Source organism: Drosophila teissieri, chromosome 3R, assembly GCF_016746235.2.
Source record: "Drosophila teissieri strain GT53w chromosome 3R, Prin_Dtei_1.1, whole genome shotgun sequence".
NCBI classification, from domain to species: Eukaryota; Metazoa; Arthropoda; class Insecta; order Diptera; family Drosophilidae; genus Drosophila; species Drosophila teissieri.
In genome coordinates this window covers 13,998,899-14,013,981 of record NC_053032.1, presented here as the reverse complement: position 1 = coordinate 14,013,981, position 15,083 = coordinate 13,998,899, and the positions used below count along the sequence as shown (strand labels likewise).

General features: G+C 42.2%; 1 protein-coding gene across 8 annotated transcripts; it reads right to left on the bottom strand.

Moving 5' to 3' along the window:
* Nucleotides 1–426: 426 nt before the first annotated feature.
* LOC122622105 (C-terminal-binding protein) lies at nt 427–15,053 on the bottom strand. 8 transcript variants are annotated; one of them, XM_043800291.1, is made up of 8 exons: nt 14,913–15,053; nt 6,681–7,165; nt 6,303–6,608; nt 5,391–5,651; nt 5,169–5,309; nt 4,845–5,067; nt 1,580–1,827; nt 427–1,284 (listed from the first exon to the last, which is right to left on the bottom strand). In XM_043800291.1, the coding sequence occupies exons 2-8, from the start codon at nt 6,873–6,875 to the stop codon at nt 1,201–1,203; spliced, it is 1,458 nt and encodes a 485-aa protein (XP_043656226.1). In that variant the 5' UTR covers nt 6,876–7,165; nt 14,913–15,053; the 3' UTR covers nt 427–1,200. The 8 variants fall into 8 exon arrangements, with proteins under 8 accessions (XP_043656226.1, XP_043656229.1, XP_043656231.1 ...); XM_043800294.1 differs by having other exon boundaries at nt 1,595–1,827; XM_043800296.1 differs by having other exon boundaries at nt 1,580–1,803.
* Between the last annotated feature and the right edge of the window lie 30 nt (nt 15,054–15,083).

The window sequence follows — 15,083 nt, the reverse complement described above, 5'->3', positions numbered from 1 at the left end:
GTTCATTCCGTAGCGAAAATCCAAATGTTAGTACTCTTCAGAATTGAGGCAGTACGTGTGTTATACGTGCATAACTAATGCGAAATGATAATGCTAAAAAAGAGGAATTTTACAAAGCGAAAACCGAAACATACCAACCCTACAAGTACTTTATTACCTATACTATATATCTGAGCGTTGTAAACGTAAACAAGTTTTAAAAGTGCGAATAGCAAGCAAGCGTACTAAAATCAGTCTGTAAATGTATCTCGACGCATGATTAGAAATTGCGTAGGTTTGCTAATCCGTACATGGTGTTATGTAGCATTTAGAATAGAACTTACCACCCGAAGCAAACAAGCCTTTGTTTGCAACTGACTCAAATAAATGTACTATATGTATTCCAGTCGACAAAGTGTGTGTTAACTCGATTTAAATGCAGGTGTGTTCGCTTTTCTTTTGTTTTTTTTTTATTATGTACTTTAAACGTATCTTAGCACTAAACGTCTCTCTTGTGTTGCTTTTGTTTTGTTTCTAGTGTTTTCTTTTTTGTTTGTATGCCATAATTGTGTTTGTTTCTCGTAATTAAAATTTTCCAACATTTGCATTTGTTTTTGCGCTTATATGTAGTAACATATTTTCACTTACAATTGGCTGCAATACAAATAAAAATCTTAAGTTGTAACTGTAAAATTCTAAATAGTTACAAATTAAAGTCTAAGTATGTAGTAAATTTTGAGGCGTGTTGTGTGTGGGGATCATCATAATCATACTCCTCGTTTTCCTGCGTTCTTTATAATGTTGTATTGTGTTATTTTGTTGTTTGTTGGTTTGTTTCGGGAGTTGGTAATGCAAATATGTATTGTATTTTAAATTAAAACATAGAAACTTGGAAAAATTCAAATCAGGCGCTGGCACAGGCGCGCAAGTAGTCCGTTTTTCAACCGGAACAAAAGAACAAACGGCACGGATATAGGGGACTCCACACATTCGACAGATGACTACTGCTGCTGGGTTTTGTTTCTCGTTAAGTTTAATCCTTGGTGACCGAGTTCCACGGGGTCTACTGCTCCTACCGCTTCCTCTCCGACTGCTCCGCTACTCCTACTACGCCGCCTCCTTTTTCTTTTGGCCAGTTGTTGTGCTGGACTCCATTGCGCCACTGCCCGTTGTCATCGTCAACTCCAGCTCTCCAGCTCCGGCCAGTTGAACAGCAGATGCCTACGGCGCCTCCGTTGACTCGGCCTTCACCTCCGTTTTTATGCTCGATGACAGATGATTATTAGGGTCGGGCGCACTCAGGGGCTAAAAGCAAGATGGTCAAGGATTAGCAACTCGGTACAGCGCGCTCGATGAGCAAAAGCCCTAGCCTAGCCAACACTCAACTACGACTAACTAGCAACAAACACGGACTATAGAGCTGGGAGAACCACGCACACGACAACCACAACAACAGAGTGTATCTTATGAGTCTCGCAACATGGCTAGCTAAATGGCATATGGTGGGTAAAATTGGCAAAAACTTTGGCAAACAACACACACAAACACAAGACAACAGAGGTACTTTTTGTTGGAAATTTGGATTTTTTGGACTACCTACCGATTGGCTACTCACAATTCCAAGCGGCAATCCACCGACCTGAGGCGACAAGTGCGGCGGAACTGGCGACGGCAGGAGGGCGGCGGCGGCTGCCGCAGCGGCCACGGCTGCAGCGGCAGCTTGAGCGACTGTCGTCGGACCGCCTCCTACGGTGCTGCCCAGGTTGGTTGTACTGTGGGGGCCATCGTGCGGTGTGGTGCTGTGTGCCCGATGATGCAGTGCGCCTGTATAATAGCCGCCATTTAATCCTGGATTGTATTTCGATTTTGTTGGTATTGGTATTTGGTATTGGTAGTTGAAAGTTAGGTAAAGATTATGAAATGTTGCTGTTTGGTTGGTTTGTTGGTTGGTTGGTATTATGTGTTTATCGGTTCTGAGTTCTGAGTTGCCGAGTCTGTGTATATTCAGGGGGGCTAAACATGAGCGAAGTCTGGGGGATTGGTTTTAGTGATGCAATGATTGAGAAGAGGAACTGGCGCTGCTGTATACGGTATACGAATAATACGGATCTCAATCAATCACGGGGCGTTGCGTTCTCCTTAGGGCTAGATACAAATTGGCTAAGGCTACGAGAATAGTACGGCTACCGGAATTTCCATTCATTGCTGACTTTCGGCAGGCCTTAGTTTAAACTTAATGTGCTCTCTGCTCTGCTGCTTGCACTCAATGATGCCATCACATTATCCCAGGATTTTAAACAAATTGGCGGGGCAATATAACATTTCAAACAAACAGTCTTGCAAACAAACACTGTCACACAAAATAGGAAACGAAGACAACAATTTAACAGCTTCCAATTGGCAAGTTAAAACAATAATGGGTTCATTAAAGATTTTGTTTTATTTGTTTTTATCTTTTGTTTTTTTTTCGTGTTTTTTTTTTGTGGAAAGGTTTTCTTGGTTTATCATCAAATCAACTTCTCCGTCTCAACTTTTGTTTTGTTTTGCTTTTGTTACTTCATATCGTCAATCGTTACGCTTTTAATTTTATTTAGCTTTCACAGTTATTAAAAATATCCTTTTATACATTACAAAATAACAGTATTTTATTCTTTTGTCTCATTACTTTTACGTTTAATCTTTTACTTTTACGCTTATGCTTATTTATGCATTACTTTGCTCATTTGTTGTTGCAGCTTGCTATATAGGATCGCGTGTGTGTGCGTGGGTGTGTGTTTGATGTGTGAGTATACTGCTCTGTATCTGCTTCTGCATCTGTATCTGTGTCTATGTTTTGTGTGTATGCGTGTATGCTTTGTGCTGGTAAATGTTTGAAATATTACAAAAATGTTTGTCCTTAAAAACCGATATAAAAGAAATATATAAAACCAGAAGAAAAAAAAAGAACACGTAAAAAGGGATCGGAACGGATCGGATGGGGTATGTATATATCTTTTGAGCGTTATCGGATAGACTTTAAGATAAATAGGGCGAAGGAGAAGGAGGAGTCCATCCAAACTGCTTGAAGCTTCTCGGTTTTAAACTTAAATTGCAAAATTGTACAAAATGATAGTCTTACAATTGTTGCGCACTTTCGTTTACATGTAAATATATATTCTCGTTAAATAAAATTACAATTTACACGCTAACAATGTTTAATGTGCTGCTCGCTGACGATTATATCCTTGTTATCATCGTGGTTCAGCTGCCTTTTATCGTTAAGGTAAATCTAGGTTCATTAATATTACATGTATTATCTTTTTTTGTTTTCTTTCTTTTAGCATTTTTGTAGTTCTTTCTGTTTCGCTTTAATATAATTTCTGTTATATTTTAAATGTACATAGACTATGCGTTAATTTAATTGTAGTTCTCTTCTTTCTATTTATAGATGGGGTTGAATTTAACGAGCCGAGTTGTCATCTATTTGATTTTATATATATTTATATATATATATGCTTTAGTTATTAACTTCCTTGCTGTTTGCCTGTTTGTTGTAGCCAATCAAAAATACAAGAATGTACGTAAGGCGAAAATAAACTTGAATGATGAGATCATTTTGTAAAATAGAGCAGAGCTTGAGCAACAGAATAGTATTTTTAGTTAAACACAGTGTCCTCTGGGATGTGTTCTTTCGTCTTATTCGAACCATTTAACAATTGAAAGTCGGCAATGAATGGAGCAAAATAAGGTAACCAATTTTATTCTTAAGCTTACAAAATGTGTTGACGTGGGGAGTAAGTCGTATTGGAATCGTTTGCTTGGTTTTTCGGTAATAATATTAGTTTGTAGATACATTGAATACATGGCTAAATACACAGAACATAATTAATTACTTTACATACTTTTCGCTGATTGTTTCTAGTTTCGGTTAAAGTTAAAGCCGGATACTTGTGAGGGATTTTTGGAAGGGATGAAGGGAGGTCGCGAAACATCAACAACAATAATCCATCATATTGTTTACTTTCACCTTGTTTTCACGTGTAAATTATCTTGAAACTTATTCGTTTATCTGTATATTCACTATGTCACTATATATGCACGTAATTGTTGTAGACTAAGGAGAAGATAATTGGCCACATGTAAACGCTGAATTTTGAATTAATCTGAAGATCTTTTGCTTACTTGAGCTACAGTTGAAGAATTTCTTAAAAAGTTCGATAGCGACAGAGCTTGGAAACTCGATGAAAGCGCTCTAAACATAATTCAGAGATGCTGTTGAATGCGTTCTCTGTTTTAGAAGGGCCAAAACAATGCATATACATACACAGATACATATTGAATAAACGTAACTTTTGGCCAACATCGGCTGCGTTCTAATCCTCCTCATCGACGTCAAACATTCTGATCTTGGTGCAGCGCTTAGCCACTATATATATATATATATAAATATATATATGTATATATATAGATCTATATATTTGTATAGCTTAAACTGTGTAACTTATATATCAACTCTTATAGCGTGTGTTCTTGAATCGTGCTTCAAATGTTATATACTCTCTCTGGCGCGCTCCACTCCCGTCGTCTATATATATACTTTTGAATGAGTCAGAGAAAGAATAGAAGTATGTTTGGATGCTTGCTACATCTGTGTGCGTGTGCTTGTGTGGGTGTGGTATGGTATGGTGTGTATGTGTAAAGTATGTGTTTTTTTTAAACGATTTCTGGTATTGTATTTTTGCTTGGATTTTGTTGGTTGATTTCTTATGTTCTTTTCATAATTTTTGTTTTGTTTCGATTTGTTTTGTTTTACTTGTAATAACGCTCCCTCGCTCGCCTGTCTCTGTCTCTCTACTTTTCTTGATTTGATATCATTTGTAGTTTACCTTCGGGATAAACAGCCGCCGCCACGCCCCCGGCGGCAGCGGCAGGCGGCGTGCGCATGAAGTACTCCTTGTTGACGCAATTCCTCAGCACGTCTGGAATATTGCCGACGATCGCCCGCCGGATCTCGGTGGCTGCCATTTCGCGCAGCTCCGTTGCGGACGCGTCGCTGAAGAAGGCGGCGTGCGGTGTGCAAATCAGATTGGGGGCATCCTTCAGTGCGCCCTGTAAGCCAAAAGAACGCTGGTTAGTTGCGATCACATTCGACGTGGGTGCGGCGCCAACTCAGATTGCGTAAAATGTCTCGTTTTACAACAATCTCTTACTTGAAATACATTGTAAGGTTCGTTTTCGTGAACGTCCAGGGCGGCAGCTCTTATCCTTCCCTGCTTCAGCGCCAACGCCAGGGTCTCGTCATCGACTAGACCGCCGCGTGCGGTGTTCACCAGAAATGCACCAGGTCGCATCTACAGCAAAATGATTTTATAAGTCAATGGTAATGGTTACATTTGTGAAAAGCACGACATCAGTATGAAACTCCAGCTCACCTGTTTAATTGTGAATTCATTGATTAAATGATGGTTGTGCTCATTGAGCGTGCAATGCAGTGAGACGCAGTCGGACTGGAAAAGCAGGTCCTGCAGCGTGTAGACGCGAGTTAGGCCCAGCGACTTGTCGATGCCGTCGGGCAGGTAGGGATCGTAGAAGATGACGTTGAAGCCGAACGCCTTAGCCCGCAGGGCCACGGCGCTTCCAATGCGGCCCAGTCCCACCAGACCCAAGGTGTCGCCGCGGATGCGTGCACAGCCCTGCGTCGAGAAAATAAACAGATGGTGTTCCAGTTAGATGCATTCAAAGGTGTACTTAATATCGATGAAATACTAATGCTGCTTATATTCACGTTCCAGCCAGCTGAATAGGCTTGCTTATATGCAAATCCTTTCAACACACAATTTGCATTTGGATTGGATGAAGTAATTTGAATACGCTTATAAGCGTATATTATTTATGAGCTGTATTATAGCCACTGAATTCAGTCTTCAAAATATTAATTCAATAAATATTAAGTTATATTCTACCTACGAAAACAAACTACTTTATCAGAAATAAATGGCAAATAAAACCATTAGTTCAAACTAAAGTTATGCATATGTCATGGTGACTTGTTTTTATCAATACAATTTGCAATCGACCAAATCAAATGGACATGAAAAATTCTTTTTCCCTTTATGTTTATCAACATATATGAGGTTTTTACTATTTTTAATCTATGAACGTGACAAGCATAAATAATATCAACTGATGTTTCGCTTGCTTCTAAAATGTGTCCGTTAGCTACGCGGGGAATTTAACAATTTTAAAAATATGCCTCGATAGGAATACCCATTGCTATCAATACAATGGCATTGTGCGTCACTGACCATATCATATCCTCATATCGTATTTGGTAATTGACTTACATGCGCTGCCTCCCGCACTTGCTCGGGTCCGGTGAACTTCTTGCCCTCGCGCACCATGTTCGCTAGCCAGTATGTCCGCCGGTAGAGGTTGAGGATGAGGCACATCGTCGTGTCTGCCACCTCCTCGACTCCGTAGCCGGGAACGTTGCACACGGCGATGCCCAGTTCGCCCGCCGCCTTCACGTCGATGTTGTCTGTGCCGCTGCCGATGCGCACGATAATGCGTAAAGCTTTGAACTTCTCAAGATCCTCCTTTGTCAAGATGATGGTGTGCCACATCAGAGCTCCCACTGCCTCGTTGAGGACCTTTATGCGGTTAGATGAAATATCAATTATTAGTGTTATGTCAGACAAGGGATGTAATCGTTATGCACTCACCTTCTCGTGTATTTCGGAGGTGCTCTGTGCATCGCAAAAGGCCACCGTGGCCACATCCTTTAGGATGGGCATCTCGATGGAGCAGTCCCGTCCATCGAGCAGGGCCACCAGTGGGCGTGCTTGCAGCGGTCCGTTGGCAAAGCTGCCCTTGACATCGATGCGCGAACGCTTCGGCATCATCAGATTTTTGTCCATTTCGCTGTTTTTCAATCTGTCTGCTGTCCTCTGCTCTTCGTCGTCGTCGTAATAAAACTTTTGCCCTTTTCCGGCTGTGGTTTCTTTTGATTTTCTGTCAGTGACTACCGCGTTTAGGGGGCGCTGGGCGCAGGCTGGTGTGGAATCCCTTTTATCCCTGGTCGCTCCTCGTTTTTCTGGATGGCCAACCGCTTTCAGTGGCTCTAATTAAATCAATGAAAAAAACCTTTTCAAGACTACGATGCAAACGCTGCAATCATTTTTGGCGCTTCATATTGAAATCGAGAATCCTGCAATGGAAGCAACGAAAACACATAACACATAAATTAAATGGAAAACATGAAACATGATGTAGACTAAAATCCATAAAAAAAAAAATCAACAGTAGCAAACAGCTCATGTCAGCAAAATTTGGCTGATGACAAGTTTCGTTTGGATTTCGCCAATATCAGCGATAAAGCTACGTTATTGTCGCACTCACATCGCTGTCCCTTCTGTTCCCTTCCCGCCCAATGGAGTGGCTTAAGCGTAAAGAAGTGGGGATTGGGAGTGGGATTTGGGGGAGGTGTCATTGCAGAAACATAGAAATTCAACGCTGTTCACATGCGACAAAATCGACAAAATCGTCTGGAGCGGAATGGCCTGTGCCCGGCTCCTTGTCTGAATTCCCCCGCTTCACAACTTTCCGTTCGCATGAGAGAATGAAAGGGCGTTTCTTGTTGGCCAGCTGGTTGAAATACATACACCTCGTCAGCGGCTTCGAAAGCGTCCCCCTTGTGCCGCCAAATCCAACTGAACTTATCGAGTGGTCGATTAGACACGGGAATGGGTCTCAGGAACCCAGAAGAGCAAGGTACTGTACCCACACATCTGGTTTGTCACCGAGTGGATACGGATTACGTGTAGTAGCCCGCGGCCTTATCTTATCACCCACCACGACACTTCTTGGTTATCTGACGTGGAACGGCGTGGGGGCAACGGATGGTGTGCTTTCAGCTCGGCGTGATGGCAATGTGACCGATATATATGATGGCTCTAGTAAGTGTGAACATCCAGAAGGTTTTTGAATGCACACTGCGTTTGCAAACGTGTTGTTTGCTTGGAGGTTTACTGTATGAAGTGTGATTTGAAGACCTTTCATAGATATTTCCAACCATAGTCCAAATATCGGAGCACATAGAGAGCTCAATTAAAATGGTTGGCATGGCTGGATTCCTAATCATCGCACTTTACCCACTAATGACAGTATTTTCAGATAAGCCGAAACATTAACGAAATTTCCACAACTTTTCTTATCGCCACTTCTAATTTGAATGATTATCGTATTCATAGGAGGACAAACAGCTGAGTGGCAGTGGCCATCATTGGTATCAATATAAAGATAATAACTGCGATCACATGAAATTACTTAAAGCTACATTTATAGTCGTCCGAGCCCAAATACGACCTACATATATCGCGTGAATAGTTTTCGCTATATACATACCAGCGGAGATTCACTACGCAGCGCTGATAAGAGCCGCAAATCGGAACAATAACAAACATATTGACAGCACAGATATATTTCTATATACCGGACAGTCATATATGTATATTTTGTGCGTGATAAGCCGTCAATGACTGCCACTGCCGCTGCCTCCACAGACTATAGGCTATAGGCTATGTTTAGACACACATCTAAAACCGCCCCGCTCCTCTCCTCTCCGCCCCGCCCCGACTCCCAGCTGCCTGCCCCATCGGTCACTTCCCATCAGCCATGTGTCACGTATTGTGCAAAAGTATGAAATACGTTTAAATGCGGCAACCGACGAGACTACAATAATAATAGCAAAAAATACAAAAAGAGAAAGAAAATATAAAAAAAAAAAGCTTGCACAGATACTGCGGGGGAATAACGCTCGAGCGAACGTTCGCCAAATCGCAAGCCAAAATACAGAAATACAGAAATAAGCAACGCAATTATGACATCGGGCAATGGAAAAAAATATCCCAGCACAATCACATCACCCCAGACCCTCCACACCCCCCTCCCACCGCCCTAGGCAACCGTACTATAAACTTATATATATATATTTATCAAGTGAATAGCCAAAGTCAAGTGGGCGCAACGCTTTGTTAATTTTCAAGCAATTTCTCTATGCCCAGAATTTGTGTGGCTCATGGCTCATGTGGCTGTGGATTTTTGATTCGCATTTGTTTACTCGGAAATATATTTATTACAGACGTTGTGTGTGTGGATAACCGGCTCGAGTTATACGTATATGATTCACTGCACTTGGAAATTAACTTGAACATAGTATGTTGATCCACTTTATTGAAGGCACTACTACTCGTTCGACTTCGCTTTATGTTTATAAATGTGGTTCTACTGGCAAAAGTTATCGGTTACAGTGTGAGAAGTATTTAAGTTTCAATTTCCACTCTTCACCGAAGGTTACACTTTGGCACAAGTTGGCGGCTGAAAGGCAAAACTCTTTCGAAACACACTCGAAATGGAAAATGTCAGTCGAGAGTTTATAAAGCGCGCCAAAAACCAGTTTTACTCGAGTTTGCTTTATTCGCCTTGTACTCTTATTTCCATCTTTTTCTGTTGTTGGAATGCCTGAAGTTGCCACAGGATGTGGCATTCGCCGAGAGTGCGAGTGCGAGCGCCCACGCCTGTGGCAGAGGCACTTTTCACCCGACTCGCCGTCGCGAATCCACCGAATCGAGCGAAAAACCTGTTGACGCCCGCGGCCAATGAGCAGGAATATATATCAAATCAAGGCATACAATTCAACGAGCTGAGAATCGCATCCAGCGAGGCATTATAATAAATCACATCTAGCGCCGGAGTGTGTACAGTAAGTCGTGGCCGCGTATCTAACAGATACATTCTGATGCCGAGTGTGACGTTGTGCGCTGCTACCTGAGTCCGTTGAGTCCGATTCCCATTCTCGTTCTCGTTTCCATTCGGATTCCGATTCTGATTCCGTACAAGCCGACTAGCCGCCGGCTGTCTAACAAATAAGCCGGCCGCATTTCGCCAGCGGAGCAGCCAGTTCGGCCAGTTTATAGTATTTTGAGGTAGGTGATCAGTAAGAGGGCAATAATTGGTTTAGAAGATTTGTAGACAGCCTTTAATACCAATCGTACATCTTGCTCTTTATTAAGATAAGATTAAGATATCGAGTAGATAAGATAATATTAGTTTTTGTGGCTGCACTATCTGACCGATTAATATGAAAGTTGGTAAGCGGCTGGAGTTTATGAAAACAAACACATCGTCTTTGGCCACCAACACCCCATCTCATCACCTGTGGCAGGTGTTATAAATTTTCGATTGTAAATTTTCGGAAAAAAAGACCAGAGTAGCTGCGTGCTGGCTTTAAAACCCGCTCAGCACCGTCCGCCTGAAGGAGCAGTAACTCCAGAGCGGCGATGACGATGGCCGCGCACATATCTCTTTATGGACAGGGGATGGAGCAGCAGCAGCAGGCGGCACAGCAACAAACCAAACCAAACCAAGCCAAAGCGAAAAACCGGTTTATCAACATGAAACGGGCAGACGATAACAGAGTGGCGGCAAAAGAGGAAAGTCAGCGCGCTAAAGAGCCGCTGGCGAACTCAGTGGCTGGTTCTTTTTCCACTCGATTTTATTTTCATTTCTTTTTCTTGTTTTTTTGCCACAATTTCAGGCAGGAAAAGCCATGTTCGCTTAAATTGTTTGCTGTGAGCGAGTGTGTGAGTGTGCGCCTGTGTGTGTGTGCCAACCAGCCTTAAAACACGTTTAAATAAGTCATGCGCATTTGTGGGCAACAACTTTTAAAGCACAGATGAGATGCTGCAGGGGGGAAAACGGAGGCAATGGTGGAAATGGTGCTCTAGGGTTGGGAAATCGACAACTGCAACTGGAAAATTCGAAGTGCAACTGCTCATGCGTCGTTATTGCGACGACTGCCAGCGATTTTTCAACTTTAAGTCAGTCGTCGGTGCTCGTAACTTGTCCCTCTCCACCCCTTTTTTTTTTGCCTGAATTAACGGCTGCTGCCGTTTTGTCGTGACGTTGCGTTCCCGCGCTTTTCCTACCCGCTGCCCCCGCCACTCCCCGCTGGCTGCCACTTCAGCTTTCTGTTTCATGCATATGCATTTAAAGCCGGCTTTCAAGATGACGCCAAGAGCCTCGTGGCTGGCAGAAAATAAAGTGATGGCCACTCCATAGAGCGGCGATATTAATGCCACAGTATTACGGCTCTCGGAAGTGCAATTTTTTAAGCCGGCGAAAGTTGCTGCTATGGGATTCATGCTCTTACATCATAAATCACTTGCGAACAATAGAGTTGACCTAAGTGAGTTCATTTAAATAAATTGTTATATTGTGTTGAGGTTATAAAAAATGTAGATCAGTGAAAATAGAAGAAAAATCTGCGACATAAAGCAGAAATCGCTGAATGGCAAATATATATTTAAAAACACATTTGCTTAATACATTTTCGCCAAGAATCTATAAAAAGCAATACCAATGTTCGATGGAAAATCAAAGCATTGGGCTTTGAAAATTGCTTCCATAAATTACTGTGCAGCATTTGCGATAACAGAAGTTTCCAAAGTGCGCACCAACCAATCAATTTTAAATTGAGATTGCTTTAACCAGATTATTCCACCTACAAGTGGATAAACACACAGAAAACACACTCTATTAACCGAGTAAATTTCCGAATTGACCATTTTCGCTGATATCTATATCTACTGCACTGGCGTATGCATAAAGTGCAGATAAAGCGATTACGATTACGTTCGGACCTTCAGCAATAATTTAGCCCATGGTATTTGCTGTACTACCAAATGAAAGCACTTAAACTGTTTGCCTGACATTGGCCAATGTTTTCATTTGTCTGTATGTGGTAGTGTTGCCATTCTGCGTTGCTTTCCCATTGTTTTGCCTCGCGTTTTCTCGTATTTCCCACTTGTTTTTTGCTTTTTGTTGTCTTTTATATGTTTTTTTGTTTTATAATATTGATTGGTGGTGCGCGCGGTCGGTCTGCGAATGACGCAAATTGAAAAACTGCAAGCCAGCATGGCGAGTGGCAAGTGACCAGAAGTGGGAAAAAATCAAATGAAATACAACTTATATGTGCATATACACACATATATAGACATACACATATATATATATATATATATTGTTGCCCTCGCACGCTTACGAATTGCTGATGCTGCGTTTGCGGCTGCTTGGCTATTATTATTGTTGCCATATCGCTGTATCTGTTGTTTTAGACGGATTTGGCTGAGCCATCTGAAAGTGTGTTGCCTGTTTTCATTTGAATTGTGCTTGCGCAGGAGTATCACTAATATGATGAAATGTTTGCCACCAAACACGCATCGATTAGCTTGCCAAGCTACATCTTTCTATCGTTTATAGATGAAAGGCATCAGTATTTCTTATCTATCATTAATTTTAAATAAATTCATAACTTGGGAAATTCTGATGTAAGGGTATTAGCGCCTCTGCCATGCATTTGCTTTTCGGATCGATAGAGATAGAGCGCAGAAAAAAGTACAAGAATAAAAGCACACATGGCTGCCATTGTTTTTTTGGTTGAATTTAGTTTCTCAGACTTGTGTTTAAATTTAAACGTTTGCCTGCTATTTTGGTGGATGCTTTCGCTTTGTTTTGCGCCCCGTGCACCACGAAGTGTGAAATTCTTTGGGCAGGTGTGCATTTTTTCACGCGCGCAGTCGGCAGCAAACACACAACAACAAACATTGCGCAAACACACAGAGCATCAAACTGATAGGGGGCGTGCAAGGCTGAGGGGGCGTGGCAGTGGGTGGTGGGCGGCCTTGCCTGGCATTGATAATAAATAACCGTTAGCGAGTGGGAGTGGGCAGCCATACACAATCAAATTTATTATTTGCCAAAAAAGGGCAGTGACAAGAAGCGGAAAACGTTGTTGCGCCAAAAAACGAGTAACAACAAATTCAGCAACGTGTACAGTTATCGATGGACTATATACATAGTACGTATAGAAAATTCCATGGCAATGCAAATATTCAAGTGGCAACGGGAAAAGCGGCGCTATCTGCCACATATTTCCATATTTCTATTTGTTCGCTTGGCAAGCGTAGCAAAAAATATATTTGAAAGCGAAAAATTGTATTGAATTGGATATTTCAACAAATTTCAGTGGCTAACAACTATAAATTTAAGTGATTTTATAACATGACGAAATTCGTCAGCTTCCATTCATACACACATTTTAGAACCCCTTCCCGACCAATGCAACAAATAATTAGCCAACAATTTCCTTCCCGCAATCAACTTTAACTTTAAGGCAATCAATAATTTCTATTGTGGCTGCTTTTAAGGGTTTGTAATCAGTTTAGATAACCCAAAAGTGTGCAAAAAGTTGCGGCGAATACAACTAAACAAATAGCAGTCCTCATAATTTGAACTCTTTATGTGGCAGAAGTTTGTCTGTATTTCCGTTTTTGGGCAAAAACAAAAACACCATTTGTAATCCTCTCCCGAGTTTTGAGCACTGCGGACAACTCCAACAACATTCCCGTTGCAAGTGCGGCAGTGGGTGGCAGGGGAGAGAAGGGGTGGGGGAGCCCAGAGTTGCTTGTCTGTCTGCCTCTTCATGTGTGCGTGTGTGTGTGTATGACGTATATGTTTGTATGTGTGTGATGGGTACAGGCACGTCGAACAGTGAAAGGGCGAACGAACAAGAGAGAAAGAGAGCGAGCGATAGAGAGAGAAGAAGCAACGACAAAAACACGACAAGCGCAAAAATTGTAATAAAACTAGAAACAAGCATCAATTTGAATGGACATTCGCAAGTTGATCAAACTTTTTCACATGGTTGTGTATTTAAGTCGGCATAAACACACACACACAAACAATTGCAACGGCAGTTGAGTAAGTGTGTGCGCTTGTAATTTCCAATCAATATGCGGGCGCAAGAAATAAAAGCTATTTATACTTTTAAAGCTTTGATTCGCGGAGAAGAAACGATAAGCAGCACTTTCACCCTTTAAAGGCTTTTAATCTGAGCGAAAGAACGAAAACTCCCGGTTGAAATGTGTCAACATGAGGCTTTAGTTGGTTTCCAAACTCGTTGCTTTCGGCCTCTCCCTCCCTCCCTTCCTTTCTTACACTCTCGCGCTCGCTCTCTCTTTCTCTCCCTCTCTGTCGCACTAAATGTGGCGGCGGCAAAATAACAACGATGAGACAGCATGTTGCAGTGGCGTGGGCAAGGGGGTGCTGTAGAAAAGGGGGACGTTGCGCAGTGAACCTTGCGTGTGTATTGTCACTAGGCGGGCGGAAAAAAAATATATAAATTACAAAGAGAGTGTATGTATCTGTAGCTGTGTGCGTGTGCGGGGAAATCATTGCACAATTTTATTTATGTTTTGCATAGAATATGGCAGGCGTTGCTCACTCGCTCTCTCACTCACACACGCACGCACTCGACTTTTGCATTAAACCGCAACAATACTTGGCCATGTGTGTGTGCGCACCCACACACGCACACTCGCGCATAGGCATCACCTATACAGGCAGAAGTAGTTCCGCTTTAAAATTCATCAGAATTCTGCACGTTTAAATTTTTCTTGTACACGTTTATCGCACACTCACACACACGCACGCACACAGGCACAGGCGCACACTCGTTGCAAACAGAAAGGCAAATGAGAAATATATGGTGTAGTAATCCGTGAAAAAATCGGCGCTGCTGTGGATTTTCGATTGTAGTATTATTAAATTGCTGAAACGCAATCAGCGGCGCACAATTTGATTTTCTGCTCTCGTTTTTGCCTCTTTTCTCTCGCTTATTCGCCTATTCCTTTGTGGCGGCGGCGACGGCGGCGTCGGTTTTTTTCTCTTTTTCGTTTTTTGCGAGTTCACAATTGGACAAGGAATTCACGTGCCAAAAACGCGGCCACACACAATTTTCGGGGACAAACACTTGGCGGCGGGTATTATGCACCGTTGCCGACCACTTTTCACAAATTTTGTGCACTTTTCGGACAGTTTTCCCACAAATTATTTACCAGCAACGCGTCCAAATTCCACTCGCAGCTTTCAAAATGGCGGAATACGAACACGGCGGATTTTTAGGTTTTAGTACAGCAATGACGCTATGCGAACAGTGTGACCGCTCACAGGTCGTTTGAAAATACCACGGTGCGAGCAGGGCAAACTGCAAGAATACATGGGATACT

Coding starts and splice junctions, on each gene's coding strand:
- LOC122622105 (XM_043800291.1), bottom strand. CDS start 6,875: ATGGACAAAAATCTGATGATGCCGAAGCGTTCGCGCATCGATGTCAAG. Junction 6,609..6,680: donor CCTCCGAAATACACGAGAAG/GTGAGTGCATAA, acceptor AACCGCATAAAG/GTCCTCAACGAGGCAGTGGG. Junction 1,285..1,579: donor GAATTGTGAGTAGCCAATCG/GTAGGTAGTCCA, acceptor TCTTGCTTTTAG/CCCCTGAGTGCGCCCGACCC.